General features: G+C 31.8%; 2 protein-coding genes across 2 annotated transcripts in view; one reads left to right on the top strand and one right to left on the bottom strand.

Moving 5' to 3' along the window:
- LOC132949743 (lachesin-like) overlaps window positions 1–20777 on the top strand; it is a 277467-nt gene that overhangs the window by 88020 nt on the left and 168670 nt on the right. The gene's annotated exons all lie outside the window — the stretch shown is intronic.
- Window positions 1–20777, bottom strand: part of LOC132948527 (protein tincar-like) — an 86259-nt gene that overhangs the window by 19810 nt on the left and 45672 nt on the right. The window contains exon 2 of the mRNA XM_061019034.1: window positions 13252–13428. Within this exon, the coding sequence (XP_060875017.1) occupies window positions 13252–13387 (136 nt within the window). The 5' untranslated portion in view covers window positions 13388–13428. The remainder of the gene's footprint in view (window positions 1–13251; window positions 13429–20777) is intronic.

The following is a 20777-nucleotide window of genomic DNA, read 5'->3' as shown; positions in this document are numbered from 1 at the left end:
CCTCATCGTATATTGTACTGGAAAATCTAAAAATAGCTTGATGCCTATATAACAACGCGAAAATTGTATTAAGTATACGGGTACAAAGGTGTAGTACAGTTTTTTTTTTAGAAAACCGGTATTCAATTGGTTACCGGTAACCGACATATTTTGGAAGCGGTTATCACTTAACGGTAACCTGTAATTTTGAATCTAGTGCCGGTAATTGGTTACCGCAAACAGGACCGGTATTCAAAAAATTTTCATTAATAAGATAAGATTACATTAATAACGGTTTCAAGCCCTGTAATATATTATCATGTACTAAATATGTGTAATATACATATAATATTATATTATTCTGTACACTTTTTGTGGCATAATACAATAATATGATTGTATACAAATGCAGACATGCAGTAAAGTCGGTGGCGTAAAGTTTTCAAGACTTCCCAACAACGACAACGTATTAGACAAAGGCCATAGTGAGATGATTAAATTATTATGAACGAATGACGAGAACTGGACATACCTGAGTGGTCTCAAGCAATCAAAAAGTATTCCGTATAAATACGATGTCTTAAATCGAGTCCAAAATATACGGATAAAAGTCTGTTGCGAGTACGCAAATTGTTTGACTGGACTTTCGAGTAGGTTATATTTTGTACATAATATCATCGGTACGAGCGTACAACGTGCGCCGTAACACGCACGTTCGGGTCCTAATAATTTGCATACCGAAACGCATTAGAGTGCGCACATAATAATATTATTAGTTATCGTAAACACACAACTATAGACTTGAACAAGTGCTGCACAAGTAATAGATAGGTAATACGTGTCATGCGGCGGACCGGTCGGCGGCGCAAAACCGTTTATGATAATAATTTAGCAGTATGTAAATTATATATAATATATATATATATATCGTACCGTAAAGTTTTGAGTGTCTTCCGTCCTACCGATGTATTATCTCGCGAAACTTTCGACAACTTTCCTACAACATTTGCGAGTGCGTCGTCGTATTAATATTATTCCGTTTGCCATTATTTTTTCCACTACATTTTCGATACATACAATCTACATAATATTATGTAATATTATTGTAATCAACCCTGGCACGTCTACCGAGGTTTTTTTTATTAAATTAATCCACGCGAAAAGAAGTGAAAAATATAATTTATAATATTATAATATAACACTTGAAATCTTGCAGTGCCCCGTGTCAAAGGATTTTTCTCCCGGAGGAAAATTGTATTGCGCCGGAATTTATTATTCTCTTGCGGATGCACGGACACAACAAATTATTGAGATATAGTAAACGTATTATAGTTACAAATTAATGTATTTATGAATAATCGTAATATTGCAGTCAACGACCTATTACCTATTCAGATTCCAATTACGGACTTTAAATCATAGGATGTCACACAAAAAAACCCAAAGTAATCGCCACAATAGTTTCCATATGAACGGTCAGTATCAAAATATCATTCGTCTTTAATCTCACAATTATTTATCATTGAAAGGTTGTTCTGACAAACTATTGTCTGTGCAATTTAATATAACTTTCGTGCTAAAATGATTTGAACGAAAAACGCGTGGGCTGCTATTACACGCTGCAAGTCCAGTGACCGAACTGTACACTTCCATGCCAAATATTATGTTGATGACACATGAAACGGCTGAAACGGAAATTCGAGCGCCGTCCGCTACGACAGTCCTGTAATACATTTTACTCTTTAATTTTAATCTAAGAGTGAATATACCTGTTATATAATGTAAAGGTATAAATGATTATTATCTAGGGCATGTCGGAGACTTTTAACGGATATGTTTTTATTAAGAAGCAAGTTATGAAACTATACATTTTTGTACAGTTTAAAATTATCATAATATTTACATAAAAATTATAATATCAATAAAATCTTCCGAGATGCCCCAGATAATGATAACGACAACGATCTTGCCTTTAAATTGTATCGTTAATTTGCATTCACACCAATTTGAAAAACAACGAGTATACCTAAAATTGATTATTGTTAACGTTTCGTCGTACGTCGTTTGTAAGACGGAGACAGCACATTCGGGTACGGCGTCCTCTTGATGTTTATAAATTTGCAATATTTTGTTTAAAACGCAATTCAACTATTTTACGTGAAAACAATATGGAATGACTGAGATTCTATGGTAAAAGTCCGTCGTCGTTTTGATGTCAGCATAAATCTTTCTGTATTCTATTCACTCTATGGTATATAACTTGACTGTCTATTTCGACGGCATGAATCCGTGTCACTGCACGACGACAGAATCTTTGGAATGTTATTACTGAAGTTGCGGACGAGCCTTTGTGATGATCGTACGGAAACATCGTCGTATAATATTATTATAATACACAAACTACACGTACGATATGCGCAAACATCGGATAACTGAAACAGTTTTCGGCTCGTTCGTTTTCCCAACCCATCGGCGAGGGCGACGCGCAACGACGAAAATTTGTTCGTCTAAAATTTGATACGTACATATGGCGACTGTACGAAGTTTTCCTGTCGGAAAACACGCAGGTACTGAGGTACCCGAGAGCGACCATACAGTTGTAGCAGAGTATCATATCATATTTTACTGTACCGGTGTACTCCATGCCAATACGAGACATTAATGACAATATTATGTAATATTTCACTGTACATATACACGGCTTTTCATTATCATATTATTTTGTTTCTGTCAGTTTGCCGAGTCATGCGCTCTGGTCGTTATACTGCAGTGGTTCCCAACCTTTTTGAGACTATTACCCATAAGTCAGGTTAGATATTAACAAATACCCCTCCCTATCAAAAAAAAGTTGAGTAATAAAAAAAATAATGATCATTTACATGAGTAAACTTAAAATGAGTACTTAAAATAAAAATAAATAATTTAACTTTTACCCCTCAAAAAATCGTGTTTTTACCCCTTAGGGGGTAATTACCCCCAGGTTGGGAACCGCTGTTATACTGTATACGCAGTATATTGTTACGAATAACTTTCAAATGTGTTCAGAATGCGTATTTGAATAGACGCTTGGTGTCATTTGTATTTGATATACGTATTCGAATACCGTCTTTCAAAAGTATTTGAACATAAATACAAATACATTTTAAAAGTATTCGAGATATAGGTAAGTACTTTACAAGTTCTTGTTTGCACCTACAGTATATTAAAATGTTTTTACGTTTATCGCAAACGATTAATTATTGCTTAAGACTATTGATAAATATTTAAATGAAACAATAAACACATTTTTAAATTGGTTTAAGAATTGTCAAGTTACACTTCTGTAGCAAGGTATGGATATGAGTTTTAGATATTGTGTCATCTGCGTATTTAAAGAAATATTAAAAATTCATAGAGACATTATAGAATATTATTTTAAGACCAATTTTTAAAATATAGTAATATTCGAAATAAAAACACGGTTTGTTGAAATACGTAAAAAGAAAAAAGTATTTACCATTCTGGGATAAAATACAAGGACAAAGTATTTTGAAAGTATTGGAATACTTACTAAACAAGACTGATTATAAAATATGTATTTATGGATAGTCAAAATTATATGATTTCTTTTTCACCAACTTGATCGCGTTAAGTTTTCCCAACAGGTGGACTGCAATAATAGAACGGTATTATAAAATAAACGTAGGTAGCACGCTTTTCTCGAATATTTCCTTGGATAATATAGTAGTTAACAACAATATAATATTGTTATCGGTAGGTAATCGATATAATAATATATAGGCACCTACATAATATAATAGTGTGTACCTATGTACGTCGTTCAAGCAGCGAGATGTGTACTAAGATAATTTATATTTTTACATCCCAGTAGGTCTATACAATATAAAGTTGAGTACCCCGAGGAGGTTATCATCGATTGTTTCGTACAATATACGAAATCAATCATATAGAAGGTCTTTAAGAAAGAAAAAAAACCATTCAATTTAAACACTCTGCAGTGATATAACTGATATATTATTATTTTTTTTTTCTTAAAGCCACTAGTATGAAAGCCTAGTTATACCTGGTAGGTACAACTAAGGCACTCAACTCAACAAATTACAATATCGATGTAAAAAATATAATAAATTAACAGTTTGTTATTTATACAGTGGTTTTCGCTTAATATGCTGGACACTTCGGGACACTCATTAAACGGTTGGCCATACAAATCGAAATTAGTTAGTTATAATGCATTGGAATCGGGACTGAGACCATTTTGCCCATATTACAGGGCTGACCATATTAACCGGTACCCACGTTAGGCGGAATCCACTGTGTTTTAGCCAGGTGTCACAATATAAAAGTAATGACAATTTGTATTGCAGATATAAATTTAGTATTTAATGGAGTGGAGGTTGAAACAAATATTAAGCGTTTTGAGAGAGTTAAATAAAAACTGGTATATTAATATATTATATTATATTATTATGTGTATAATAGTATTCGCAATGTTTAGTATTAGATATCTAATGTTGTATCATATTAAAGATTCTATATGATTTTTGAAAATTGCATAGTAAACATTTTTTTAGGAACATAAAACAATATTACATGTTCATACAACAGCATTATTGAATTTAAAGTTGTATGTTTAATCAGTGATGATGTTAATAATCATCAATCACCCAAGTTGTTGTAAATGTTATAAATCAAATTTAGCATAATAAGAGAGGTGAACAATATAAACGTCATATCAATATCTATTTTGAAATAAACTTATGCTGCACAAATTAAGTATAAACATTTATTAGTATTAACAAAACCATATGCATTATTATTAATTATAAAAAAAAACTCATTTATTCAGAGTCAGCTAAAATATTCTATTTTTTACGTTCACGAAACAATAAAAACAATAGTAGGTTTATCAAAAGAAGAAGAAATATCAGTTACTATATTTTTCATAAGCCAAATTTCGAAACGATAATATTATATGTTTACAACAAACTTGCGTAATTTAATTTGTGTTCTTATTTAACATTATATTTCAAACTAAAATGCTCTAAAAAAGTTTTGTAGTATCTACTGCAATCAATCACTTGAGCCTTTGATAATTTATTCAAATGGTTTTTAAAATCAATCAATCCAATAATATTTTAATTGAGAAATTGAATAAGCACTTAAAAACTATTGTAGTCATCAGTTATCAATCATCTTTGACTTTTATTAAAAATTAATTATCAGTATTTTTATTTATCAAATAAATAATTATTCAAAACCATTGAATAGCATTTAATTATTATCCAAACTGTATGAATGGTAGGTACTTTGGTATCAAATGTTGAGTTTAATAAATTTATCGTTTGCCAAAGAGATAAGACCCTTCCTCAAAATCGGATATAAAGTAATAAATACGATAAATAATACCACCAGAGTTTTAATGTCGGTGGTGAAATTATTTACATGCAAATTATATAATTTTCTGACTGAAATAAGATTTATCAACCCGAAGTAGAAGCACTAAATGAAAGCCGAGAGGCACTTAATCAAGTAAATTAAGTAAGTGTTCAGATGAGTTGCGAAGTGTAGAGGGTAATATATTGTCTCGTGGTACACCATTGACTTACTAAAGGTACGTAAGTGCGTGATTTACGACTTAACACCTTTGAGTTGTATTCCGAATGAAATACTTGTCTGGTGCATAATATCGTTTCAACTTCAACGGAATCGTCGGACAATCGAACGATCATAAATGAGTAAAGTATAATTAAATTGTACGTGTGGCTATACAAACAAAATTGTTTGCCGCTGGTCTAATTTATTGATAATAATAAGAACTCTGAATCCTTAAAGGCTTGACGTGATTTTGTCACCGCTCCGAGGATATTTTCAAACCAATACCTAGGTAATATATTTATTCTGGGGTATTCCCTTGCGATTTGATTGAGGTTGTTTCACTATATTTGCTTTGTACATTAAATTTGCTCGGTGCCTGTTCTTTTATATTTTATATTGTTTCGATTGATTTTTTTTTTTCTGCTCGTGGATTAATATTTTTGTGCGCAGACTAAATTATAATCTTCTCTACAGACTACAGTTATTAGTATTGTTTTAGTTTTTTATCCGAGCATAGATGACATACAATAATCAAAACTTAAATGTAAAAAAAAAAAATTGTCTGGCATCTTAAAGAACTATACAATTATATGTAGATCAAAACGAGGGTAGTTTAACATAGGGTTCGATGAATATAAATGTAAATGTTATAATAACATGTATATTATGAAAACTCTTCCGACTAAGGATATATTTTATTATTTTTTGTATTATGATTAAAAGGTAGATAAAAATGTTTTATTCACCTTGTAGAGTATAACAATTGTATTTTCTACAGTTTTTTCACAACTTAACAAATGTTAATAAATATGAAAATAACAAAAAAAAAGTTTAAAAGGCTTTAAAACGTCTGTATAAAATAACAGTGACAACCAGAGGAACATGGTTTTTTTTAAATGTTTTTACTATTATACAATAATAAACACATTTTTAACAAATGTTTTATACATTATTTTTATAATAAAATATGTATCTAAAAATAATTAAAATAAATTGCATTTTTTTAAATTCAAACAACAATCACCGAGGTCCAGTATTAATTATTATTTAAATGAAATCACATTTTGTGCGCAACACCTAAATTGTATGTTTAATTATAGTTGAATATAGGTAATTATAATTTGATTGAAGTACCTGTAGTGCGTTATATACATATAATCAATACAATTACATATAACAATTATTGTGTTAGAAAAAAACTTTTTTTGTGTTATTGTCCAAAACTGTTCAGAAATGTACTAAAGCCCTATAACTAATAATAACGTTGTAAGTAACATATTATACTAATTTCAACGCGGAGGTAATTTATATAATCATAATTAAATTCTTATATTTTTTTTAATAATTATTGCAAACATAAATAAACAAATCCAATATGTATAAATGTTCTTTTAAAGTTTGAATGTTATCAACCATATAGGCTGGGCTTATGTAGGTATATTAAAAAAAAATTCTCATGATTGAACTAGAGTGATTCACGAAAAATAAATGTACATTGATATCATTGTGTACATCAAGCTGTGTGGGATGTGTACTGCATACTAATTTAAATTTGTAAAAACATGATTCATCTATAGTCTAATAACGTATGTAATCATCAAGAATTTACTCATTTTATTAACATGCTATGATTTCATGAATATTCATCGGAATTTCTAAGCGCAATTACTGTTTTTTTTTTTTTTTTTTTAATACACTTGTCAATGCAAGTCGAATATAAATGTATTTAGACGGAGCGAGTCGTTCATTTTCAGCTCTCAAACGTAATGACATGATTTGACTCTGGCTACAACGATCGATTTGAATGCAAGAAATATTACACCAAGTACATAAATTATAATAATATTATATTCACTTTATATCTCATAACATCGCGACATTTTTGAATATTTTCTGAGAAATCAAGTTAAACATCAAAGGGAAAATAATACAAAACATTAATGACTTAAAATTGATTTATTGTATGGCTTATAGTACCTATATGTTTCTACTGTTACAATTGTCATATACTGACATAAATTATTGCCATATACTAATGAAATGGGTACCTACTAAATTTGAATTTAACCGGGTAGTCGGTAATTTAATGAGATTCCATTTTCCATTTTCCCGGCATCAAGTAGGTCTCAATGATTAAAGTTCAGGACCTGCCGCAGGTCACGTTTTAAGTAAGTTTACGTACAATTATTATTATAATAAATTATTAAAAAAAAATCATCCGGAAATCTGAGAACTGTGGTGAAACCCTAAGTGTGTAACCAAGTATAAATAATATGACAATGATAGAGTTCCAAAGAACACATCAATGTCCAATGCAGGTGGTAGTAATTAATTTCTATTGATATTAAGTAATATCGAACCAAAACTAGAGTCAAATATTAATCACATTAAATTATATCAATGTGTATAGTAATTATTATAAACACAATCAGGCACATAGTGCTGCAATAACGTCCACACTTCCCTTCATAAATACGTTTGTGGCACGGTTGAATGTAAGATATCAGAATCTATTATAAAATACACTACGAATACGTATTATATTATTAGTACCTATCCACTGAAGCTTTTATTTTGTTTTAATACTTTCAAGAAATACAGTGTGATTTTTTAAGCATTCTCATTTTTCACTATATTTGTATCCTTTAAAATATGCATATATGTATTTAAATTCTGAATTTTGGAATATTTAAATACATTTGAGGACCATACATTTTGAATACTATTGAGATCATTTGTAACACTTAAGAGGACGCCGCACCCGCATGACGTGTTGTCTCCGTCTTACACACGTACGCCATAGCAAATGTTCGTTCGTTAGTTTCAATAGGGTGCTGTCAGTTTGGATATTAGAGTGAATTTACATATTATCAAACTTTTTAAGTAACAACATTATCTGTGTTCTCTCGTTGGTTTTTTACGATATTTTATTTCTTAACTGAGCTATCGGCATTTTCAAATATTAATATTTTATGTACTCATAACTCACTTAAAAGTTAAAATATCGTAAAAAATCATCAAGAGAACGCAGATAACGTTGTTAACAGGTCAATTCACAAAACTAACAGCCCCCTATTGATACAAGCAAACGGAAATTTGCAATGTCGTACGTGTGTAAGACGGAGACAACTATACAGGTGTGACGTCCTCTTAAGAATGATCCTGTGACATTGTGACAGTAAAAACTTTTGTTTTTCAAATAGAAACCCCCACCCCCCCCCCCCCCCTTCTTAATTTGTAATTATGAAGCAGATTATTTTTTGAGAATTTTGTGGTATCTAAATCAAAATTTGAGCAAGTGGTTTCTGAGTTGCCTATTATACTTTATACTTTGAGTACCTACTAAGGATAATCATATGTCTATACGGCATGGCTTAAGTAGATATGGGAGTTTAAATGATTTGAAAATGTTGGTAATTAATATTGATCTGTTCTATAAATAATTTATAAAAATGATCCAAGTATAATAAATATTACATAAAGTTTGTATTTTTGTAAAATCATTTTTAAGGATTATTATTCTTTGCATAAACATTTTTAATAACTCAGAAACTACTCATTAGAATTTTGATTACTAATTTACGTAAAAGTTTTCAAGAAAATCGTCAGCTAAATAATTTGCAGTACAAAATTGGTGGGCGGGTTATCGCTTTGAAAAATAGAAGTTTGCAGTACTTTGTGTTACAAAAAATGTCAGAAATTCGAAAATATGAGGTATTCTGAAAATCAGAATTTGAATAAAATATGTTCTACTATAGGAAATACGGTAGTGTGGAGCGTGCATAATCAACCATCCTGTATTCTTAAAAACGTATAATTTTTCTATGTAATAATTAATAACTTTAAAGAAAATCTAAATGTTAAAGAAATTACTCTTGTGTACAAGACACTAAACGCCAGTAATAATGTTATTAGCGGTTATTAAAACGGTTGCTGTAAAAATTCCACCGTGTGTGCAATCGCACTATCGCAATACTTGATGTGTGGCGAGCGGTTTCCAGAACAATAATAATAAATAATTATACTCAACTCGCGTGTGAACGACAGAATCGAATCGCAGAGAGCTTCAGTTTTACTACAATACTCGGCGCGTCATGTCCTCTAATAATAATAATAATAATAATAATAATATTAGACGAAGAATATTATTATATTATATTATCATACCAATATCATAATGGTATACCGCGTGTACCCAATACCTACGCGTGGAAGTCGTATTAATTCTCGTCTCTCGGTTGCACAAACCGCGACCGCGTCACTTGAAATAAATCCGGACCACACATCATATTATTATCCTATACTTATGTACTAATGCCGACGACACGTCTCCGACAGGATTTTACACGATCGATTCGAGTGTTCATTACGACACGGCCACCGCCGCCGCCCAACACGAGTACACCACGATTAGGCCGGAACAGCCGATCTCAGTCGCACAGATGTCGTTACAGATTATCGTTATACAGAGTGTAACACGTGAACGCCCGACGAATGAAATAAATCGCGTGTTCTAATCAACATTTTTTTAAATTTTTTTTTTTTTTTTTATATAATTTACGGACGCTAAAGTATAGCTTTGTTTTTCACATCCTTTTTTTCAATACTAAATATAAAAATTTTAAATCTGTAAAAAAATTCTTTTTGAAATATTTAAAATAATATCATGTGATCGATTTGTAAGTATGGTTTTTAGAAAAAATATTTATTTGTCGTGCAGTTTGTTTTTAAAAATGTTGAAATCTCATTATTTTTGTTAAGTTAAGATGACCCATTATACTGCGGTCGTAATAAAAACACTTTTAATTCAAAAATAAGCACCTATAAAAATGAGTATTTTATGAAAATTTTTAAATAGGTAAAAACCGAAATATTTTTTCAAAAGGCTATTACTTGTCAATTTAATGAGTCTTTCCAGAGAAAAATTAGACATTTTTTAAAATCATAAGAAATCAACTACTTGACATAGATAGATGTTTTTACAATCAAAAATTGTCTAAAAACTAAATTTAAAAATTGGCTATTTTGAAAGTTTCAAAAAAAAATTGAAATCAGATTTTAAATATTTTATTTAAAAATATAAACTAGAGCAAAAGTTATTTTATTTGTCAGGTCTTCCTGTTGCGCTCTGTATACTGCGCAGTGCCCGCCGTTGACACCGCGCCCCGATTAGTAGTGATCGGGCACAGCCCATTTAGCAGCCCCGTTCGACGACCGTTGGACTAGGTACTTAATCTTTTTCAGACGTGGCACTTACGATTTGAGAAGCTCGAAATAACCCTCCCCGGATGAGTATAATAATATATTATTTTATTTTCAGTCCCCACTGCACATTCGCAGTGCAGAGTCATCAGTTCTCGGTACATTACCTTTTTTCGAGGATTTATCTTTAGTTATTATTATCTTATTTTTTTTTTAGATTTCATCCCCTTGCTATTACACATCATCCCCTAAGTCTCACTCCACGGAATCAGCTCGCAGACATCCATCACCGGCTACTACAGAGAACGATGATTATTTTTTTGTACATATTATATTAGTAATTACTACACATATTTGATAACTAATTTTTGTAGTTCTTCAATGACAGGGTTTTAGTTTTATTGGTTATAAATTTATTATACTACGATTCATCAACGATTTTCTTTATTATTGTATTTACGAATAATATGTAAAAGTGAAAAACTCGATTATGTCCGTCGAATACTAAACCAAAAGGTCTCCAATAAAATAGTTTTACATTTACGCTGTATACGCGCTGGTATACCAGTCTATGAAAACATAACACAACACACAAAATTGACCGATATGAGCGTTGTGGGTGAACATTTAAAAATGCGCCTTACATTGTAGTCTCTATTCTATATTCGTTACTTTTATATATTACACCTTATTCGCCTTTATATTTTGTACAATCACAGTTTCTCTCCACTCTTTTCCTCCCCGCGTGTAAATAATAGTTTAATATCGTATATAATATGTGTATCGTAATGCGTCTTGTTGCATTTTTCACTCGGCTCATATATACAGTGCAGATTATTATACCTACATAATATAATACTATAATACACACACACACACACACACGCACCTACATTATATATATTATATACCGTATACAACACACCGCTTGTATGGATGCATCATCATCAATCGCAATATGACTTACCTGCCGTCCGCGTAACAAGACGAATAAAATAAAAACACACAATACACACATACGAGATAATATTATATACGCACCCAAACACTACAACTTCGTATTGTACGTTTATAGTAAGTTATTCGTTGGCATTCAACGCTGCTCTGATAATCGAAACAAATAGTCGTGTTGAACTATGTACGCGTAGTTTTCCCATGGCTCTAGAAAATCTCAAAGGAAAACACGACCGTTTGAAATACACTAATAAATCACGTTTTCCCGTAGGCCCCTTTTTAATCTGTATGCAGACACGCTGCAGTCAACCCGGGACCGTCTTAATGTTACGCGTGGCCCCCGGACCCAACACCTATTATTATCGGGAGACCTCATGATATTTAAATTGTACCTAATGTTCATTTTTTTTTTTTTAATGAAATTTATGATTTCAGGAATAAAATATATAGCTCCGAGATTGCGTATCATGCATATTTATATTAATATACAATTATACAAAACATGTTAATTGATAATTATTAAACACACCGATACACGATATTATCGTTACCTATATGTATTACTTATTATATTATTATTGTAGATAAATTATAAATCTAATTTTCGTATACACACCAAATGCATTATTAAGAGTAAAAATGCATTTTTAAAAATATACAAAATGTGAAAAAAATTAATCTCTATACATAATATTATGCATAGTCTATTTATCATTATAATAATTGGTGAATTGACCCGAATATTGTTTTAAAAATAAATAATATGTATATAGTTTATAATATTATAATATTATGTTATAGTCGATATTGACAGTCAGTCATTCCCAGTAATGACTAATTATTATTGTGTATTGACAATAGCTAATTATTCGGTTAGGCAATGTTAACATTTCCTAGATATCTAGTATAATTTATAACACGACCGAAATGTATAGGTAGTCAAAGTAGATGTACGCCAGAAACCACATCACAATTTTCAAAAAAATTGTTTGCAAATATTTAGCATGTATAATAAATTATTAGCATAACAATATTATTTGCAAGACCAAGCCTAAAATACTTTTGTAATCCGTTTGTTCGAAAAAAAAAACAGTGTTTATAATTTTTACACCCCCCCCCCCCTCCCCCCACTCATCCTGCCGCCAAAAATCAGTAGCAAGACCAAACGGTGATATTGAGTTTCATGAGAGGTTAATCGTTAATTATTAGTTTAGTAAATTCCGAAAATATAGATTCATAGTTTTTTTTTTTTTTACCAGAGCCGCAACTACCTGCTAAGGTTATCGGATTTTATAGATGGGTCAATCTCATCTATCGATTACGGAAACATACACCGATATTATAATATCATAGTACCGACAAAAACTGCCGCGTCAAACTGCGGCGCATTGCTGCGACATCGCACCTATACCTATACATTAAATAGCCATTACACCGACATTGCCAGAATTTCGGACGTTGACGTCACGTCACTGTACCGGAATAATCCTTAAGTATATATGACGCACAAAGTCTTACCCGATAGTCTCCGAGTGGCCAACAAAACGGAATAGACGTTGAGCACGGTGGCGAGCAGACCGTACCACACGGACCACAGGCTGTTGAGCTGACAGAAATGCGTTTTGCCACCTCCGTAGTTGCCGTTTTCAGCCATCACGTCCGGCTAGCAAACATCTCCCACGAGCGTTTTTGAACCTGTGGAAGTAAAAAAAAAACCCCGATCAATACAGAACAAATAGGATTATAAACATAACATCGCGTCGTATAAATATTGGTAAACTGAAAACTGATGTTGTGACGGTCGTGACAGCCGCGGTGACTTTTAGGTGGAATTTAAGGCGGTTTATTGCCCGCAAAATTACACGACCAGTTGAAATGTTGCTGGTATAAAATCTGATAGGCGCGATTTCAATACGTTTCGGTTAGTCGCGAACGAACCAAAAAAATTGTCGGCTGTAAACTTTTCAAGTACCCCGCAGAAAGAATCTATCTATACAATACCATTATAATATTATGCAATATAATTTCTTCACGAACACATTTTACCATTTTACCGAGATGGCGCAACAACGGCGGGATTTCACTATAATATTATGTCTATAGTAAATCGTCCGAAACACATGTAATAATAATATGTACCTAATTAATTTAATACGAAAATTAGGACTCTAGGCGTTTACCATTTGACCAGCTGCCGTGTCCACGTCGGTAACTTAAAGATGCCGAATTACCATGACGGTGAAGCATAAATTAAATATTACCTATTGCGTTTACACCCCCGATATTACGCGGCCTATATGGGCTATGGGTTTGATATTAAATCGGAGTGATTAAAAACGCGGTTTTTTTTTTCATATCTCTGCAACTGCTGCTCGCATACCAAAATTATTCAAACTGTGCGTCGCGAGTATATTATATTATGTTCGAAGAGACGTGGCACAGAAGAGGAAACAGAATAACGATGCCATAACACGATTAATATGTTATTTTATACTAAACGCAAGACATTTAATTTCGATTTTCTATGAATAATATTTGACTTTGAAACATTGTACATTTGATTTGCGCGTTGACAGCCACCAAAATGTTGTGATGAGACGGAGGAGCCGTGGAATGAAAAAGTTTGAACACGTCTGACTTATAGCGCGTATCGTGTAACATATTATTATTACTAATAATCTAATATACATTATAATATAATATCATATCCTGACGTTATCCGGACGAAATACCTATATAATATATTAATATATCATAGGTACCAATATAGTTTGGAACTTGAACATTAGTCATTCTCCTCCGTGGGAATTAAATACACAGGACTTTTGACCCCCCCCCCTCCCCCCTCGAGCAAATAGACGTACATAACAATATAATAGTATAATTATTATACTTTATCTGATACTGTTTACATTTTACAGTGTGTATACACGATAATAACAAAGACAAATATTAATAAAGCTATAATAAATAATATGTATAATAATGTTGATCAGTATAATTAAAATTGAAAGTACAGTGAAACTTCCATATAACGAACTTCCATTTAACGAAATTTTCTGTTTAACGAAATATTTTTAAGAGCTATGACCTTCATTGTTAATTACACGTAAATTTATCTCCAAATAACGAATCTGATGTTTCTATATAACGAAATAATTATTCGATAAAAACCAGATTTGTAAATGTTGTCACTATAAAATTGATAGTTTATGATGTCCGTCAAGTTGGCACCGGCACTTTCTCCAAACAACTCAAAATTAGTATCAACATTTTGCTACGAATTTGCTACATTTTGCTACACTATTTTTAGAATTTGCTACAATTTGGTTTTTCCGGAAATCCGGAAACAAACATGCCGGTGCTATCTTGACGTAGCACCGGCACTTTCTACAAACAACTCAAAATTGGTATCAACATTTTGATACGAATTTGCTACATTTTGCTACGTTGTTCTCGGAATTTGCTACCCCCTGGTTTTTCCGGAATCCCGGAAAATATAAAATTTCCCAGCACCGGCACTTTCTCCAAGCAACTCAAAATTGGTATCAACATTTTGATACGAATTTGCTACATTTTGCTACGTTGTTCTCGGAATTTGCTACCCCCTGGTTTTTCCGGAATCCCGGAAAATATAAAATTTCCCAGAACCGGCACTTTCTACAAATAACTCAAAATTGGTATCAACATTTTGCTACGAATTTGCTACATTTTGCTACACTATTTTTAGAATTTGCTACAATTTGGTTTTTCCGGAAATCCGGAAACAAACATGCCGGTGCTATCTTGACGTAGCACCGGCACTTTCTACAAACAACTCAAAATTGGTATCAACATTTTGATACGAATTTGCTACATTTTGCTACGTTGTTCTCGGAATTTGCTACCCCCTGGTTTTTCCGGAATCCCGGAAAATATAAAATTTCCCAGCACCGGCACTTTCTCCAAGCAACTCAAAATTGGTATCAACATTTTCCTACGAATTTGCTACATTTTGCTACACTATTTTTAATATTTACTACAATTTGGTTTTTCCGGAAATCCAGAAAATAGAAAATTTCCCAGAACCGGCACTTTCTACAAATAACTCAAAATTGGTATCAACATTTTGATACGAATTTTGAGGTGTTTGTTTTACAATTTATTGTATATATTTTGTTTTATGATATGTTTTGTATATTTCGTTAGCAATATTATTATTTTCTTGCAATTATTACACCTTTTGAAGCCCATTTAAGCTTTTGTATGAACTATTTGTATAAGCATTTTTAAGATTATATTTTTTGTTTGTTACTGTTATATGCCAATTAGGCTGTCTATTTAATTAATATTCACTTTTTAATTGTTAGTTATATGCCAACCAAGCTGTTTATTTGTTTTATTATTAATATTATTATTCCTTTTTGATTGTTATTATTTATTTACTAAACAATACGGTCACTTTTATATTACTATATTCTTTATTGAGTCAAATAAATGGTAAAACTAAAATAATTTTCTATAGTTCATTTATTTATAATATATACTATACTTAGACAACGATTGTCCAGTACTATAAAATGAATATGTTGAAAATAGGTTTAAACATATTATATTGGCTGGAATATGTTAAATTTGGAAATTTAAAATATTGATAACATCTATTTAAATTTTATTTTATTTTTGTTGTTGATATCCCATGCTATAGGCTTTAAAAATGTATAATAAGTGCTGGCGCTAAAAGTATTTCAAGATTCTAAACTTACAAAGCAGAAGAAAGTTCTGAATTTAATATATCTCATTATTTGTGAAACGCATTATAACGCATGAATGGAATCTATGAAAATAAAAAATGTTAATACCTATTATATCGTGGTATTTGGTCAAAGTGACGGCGCTGAGAAATTTTCTATTTTCCGGAATTCCGGAAAAACCAAATTGTAGCAAATATTAAAAATAGTGTAGCAAAATGTAGCAAATTCGTATCAAAATGTTGATACCAATTTTGAGTTATTTGTAGAAAGTGCCGGTGCTGGGAAATTTTATATTTTCTGGATTTCCGGAAAAACCAAATTGTAGCAAATATTAAAAATAGTGTAGCAAAATGTAGCAAATTCGTAGGAAAATGTTGATACCAATTTTGAGTTGCTTGGAGAAAGTGCCGGTGCTGGGAAATTTTATATTTTCCGGGATTCCGGAAAAACAAGGGGGTAGCAAATTCCGAGAACAACGTAGCAAAATGTAGCAAATTCGTATCAAAATGTTGATACCAATTTTGAGTTATTTGTAGAAAGTGCCGGTTCTGGGAAATTTTCTATTTTCTGGATTTCCGGAAAAACCAAATTGTAGTAAATATTAAAAATAGTGTAGCAAAATGTAGCAAATTCGTAGGAAAATGTTGATACCAATTTTGAGTTGCTTGGAGAAAGTGCCGGTGCTGGGAAATTTTATATTTTCCGGGATTCCGGAAAAATCAGGGGGTAGCAAATTCCGAGAACAACGTAGCAAAATGTAGCAAATTTGTATCAAAATGTTGATACCAATTTTGAGTTATTTGTAGAAAGTGCCGGTGCTGGGAAATTTTATATTTTCTGGATTTCCGGAAAAACCAAATTGTAGCAAATATTAAAAATAGTGTAGCAAAATGTAGCAAATTCGTAGGAAAATGTTGATACCAATTTTGAGTTGCTTGGAGAAAGTGCCGGTGCTGGGAAATTTTATATTTTCCGGGATTCCGGAAAAACCAGGGGGTAGCAAATTCCGAGAACAACGTAGCAAAATGTAGCAAATTCGTATCAAAATGTTGATACCAATTTTGAGTTGTTTGTAGAAAGTGCCGGTGCTACGTCAAGATAGCACCGGCATGTTTGTTTCCGGATTTCCGGAAAAACCAAATTGTAGCAAATTCTAAAAATAGTGTAGCAAAATGTAGCAAATTCGTAGCAAAATGTTGATACTAATTTTGAGTTGTTTGGAGAAAGTGCCGGTGCCAACTTGACGGACATTAGTTTATGTCATAGTTCTAAAATTGTACATGAACAATGTACCCGATAAAGATAAGACACCGAAACTTGACAATATAAAAACTTTTTACGAAAGAAGGACAATTTTCAAAAATAATAAGCAAACAAAACTTACTGATTATTTCTTTTAAATTATATTTAAGGTTAAAAATTAAATTAAACTGTAATATGATGTTTGATGTTGTTTTTACATACATACAATATACATAATAATAAAATAATAAAAAAAAAGTTGAAAAAAATACGTAATTCTATTTAACGAATTCCTCTATATAACGAATTTTTTTTGCTGCTTATTCGACTTCGTTATAATATGGAAGTTTCACTGTATATAAAATACCTATAACATAATGTTGTTATAATGCATTTTACATACAAGACGAGTGTCCAAATGTTATAGTGCAAAATATATAATATCTGTATTTTACTATCAATGGCAATTTTTTTTCTCTAAAGTACCTATACACAACTAAAACGTTTACGCGTAGGTTCATCGCGTTTATAGATATCAATCTGAAATTATTATTATTATTGTTATAAAACTGCTGCATTACAGCTTATATTATTATAATGTACCATTAAACACGTCGACGGTGCCTCCGCCGCCACAGACGTATATTAAAAAAAAAATTAAATATATCACGTTATCCCGCCGGGACACATAGTGTACGCGCCAGTGTGATTTATACCCATATTCGTATCACCGCCGCACACTCACCTGCATAGTAACAGTAATAATAATAATAATAATAATAATAACAATAAATAATAATAACTAGGTGTAATAAATAATAATAATATTATAGTGTACACATTGGTCCGTTAAATCGACTGTCGATTATTATAATATTATTGCGATCGAAGCTCGCCACCTCGATTTAATGAAAACCTCTTTGGTTTTTCATGCTCGCGCCTTCTAATAATTGTCATTATTTCGACATTTCTTTCCGTCACCGTAAGCACAATAACGCGTGCGTGCGTCCGATAAATAACTGTTGGATTACAGGGTGATTGCACTCGGCGTACGTAACAATGCACCGGACACACCCGACGCGATGACGTTCTCGTGTTTCCAATATATGTACATCGTATGTTGTAATGTATAATTATTACCTATACAGATGCCCTTGTATAGGAGAGTGATTCGATGAGCAAGCACACTGCCGTTTTTCCCTTTGATGATGAATTTTTTCCAGTATTCTGAGTTTTGGAATTTTCAATTTCCCATACGTAAAAACCACGTTTTCAGTTATTATCCATAATATTATATTTTATACCATTCGAGGTGTGTCGTTTTACCGGTAACAACATCTTTATTTTTTTTTTACCAAAAGTTTATCGTCAAGTGGATGATCATTAATTTGGACAATTTTGATTTATCAAATGCGTATAGGTATTTTCTTATCATTCATTTATATCGGTTCGAGCGACCAAAATATGTCGCAGCGACCTGCAAAATATACAAAAAACGAACACAATATATTATTATATTATAGGTACGTTTATTACACGATGAGATTTAAAACAGATCGTATTTCCGAGTTTTCTAAACTGCGCACAATGCAATATATTTTATACTTGTTTCGGCAGTAAGCCCGTACAGCGTATCATATATGCATCGTATATTATACTTAAGATTCGTATGAGTACCAAGTTGCTTGTTATCATTATTATTATTATTATTATTATTATTATATTTGTATTGTTAGAGTTGGTGTTGTTGTTGTGCCCGTAATACGAACCACATCGTCGAGTTACAATTTAATTTTTATACTGTGCAATTGATATCAAAATAACTATACGGGGGGGGGGGGGCTTGGATCCTATATTATTATTTGAAAATTGATCTGTCAGTGTATTTCACGTTGTACAGCAAAGTAAAGTTCGAATTGGCAGCATTAGAGAACTTTAGTGTATATATTATATAATACATAAAATACTCGAAGATCAATTTCGCTCGATGTCTCGATTCTTTTTACTTTGCATTATACATTTTTTTTTTTATTTTGGGTTTGTGTACAATTTATCTATTATAAACTTGAAAGGGGTTTAGGAGTAATTTTAACTTAATTATACTCTACCCGCTAACGAAACTTATGGTTTGGATGTAATAATGGTTAACTTAATCCGGCCATTTCGATACAATTGATTTGGTTAACATTTTTCATGGGATGTTTGGGCGATTGGAGAATATAAGTTGTAAGTAGGATTTAATAGCAGTTTCTAGTGTCTACTATATATTATTCATTTTAAGATTTGAAAAATAGATAAGGGCCATTGTTATTAAAGGAACAATTTAGTTTTGAGTTATTTGTAATTTGTTTCGGTTTAATTTTTTTGCGAAACCCTAAATTTTGACACCGTAGGTATTTCCAAAACGGTTTGTAAGGTTACGTAAGCGCTAATAAATTTGATTATTCCGGGGTGAAAATTTAGGAAAATATTTTAGAATACAAAGACGAAAATTTAGTTTAAATTGTTTGGTGTTTTGGGTACGGTGGATCCACTTCAATGTTCTATTTATGTAGACGCCTAGGAAGTTTGTGTTTCGTGAAGTTTGAATTAGGATTTTGTTAAATATAACTCGAAGAAAAATGTGTTTGAGAGCAAAGTGATATGAGTGGATTTGCTTTTTTTTAATTATCGCCATCCAGTTTTGACACCCGGTGTCAAATTTCAATACAAGGAAGGTAAGGTGAGAAGATGATTAGATGCGATTTAGCGGTGATTGGATTTCCGTGAACCGAAAAAATTGGTTTATCGTCGTCGCATTCAGTGACAAAAATATAAGGAAAAGTCTGCCATAAAAACGTTGAATAAGAGAGTAGCTGTTATTTCGCCGTGGGGAGCATAACCCCGGCTTATATTATAGAAATAGCTGAGAGTCAGGAGCGATGACGGGCGGCAAATTGACGATCGTTTAGGTAAAGGATTTAAAAAGTAGGAGAAAACAGGAGGTAAGATTTTCTTTATTTTAAAAAGGACGCCTGTGCGATATCGAGAAAATAGGTACCTACCTCCGGTGCAGTACCTATATACGTC

The sequence above is a fragment of the Metopolophium dirhodum genome, chromosome 7 (genome assembly GCF_019925205.1).
Source record: "Metopolophium dirhodum isolate CAU chromosome 7, ASM1992520v1, whole genome shotgun sequence".
Classification (NCBI taxonomy): domain Eukaryota; kingdom Metazoa; phylum Arthropoda; class Insecta; order Hemiptera; family Aphididae; genus Metopolophium; species Metopolophium dirhodum.
This window is presented reverse-complemented; position numbering and strand designations above follow the sequence as displayed.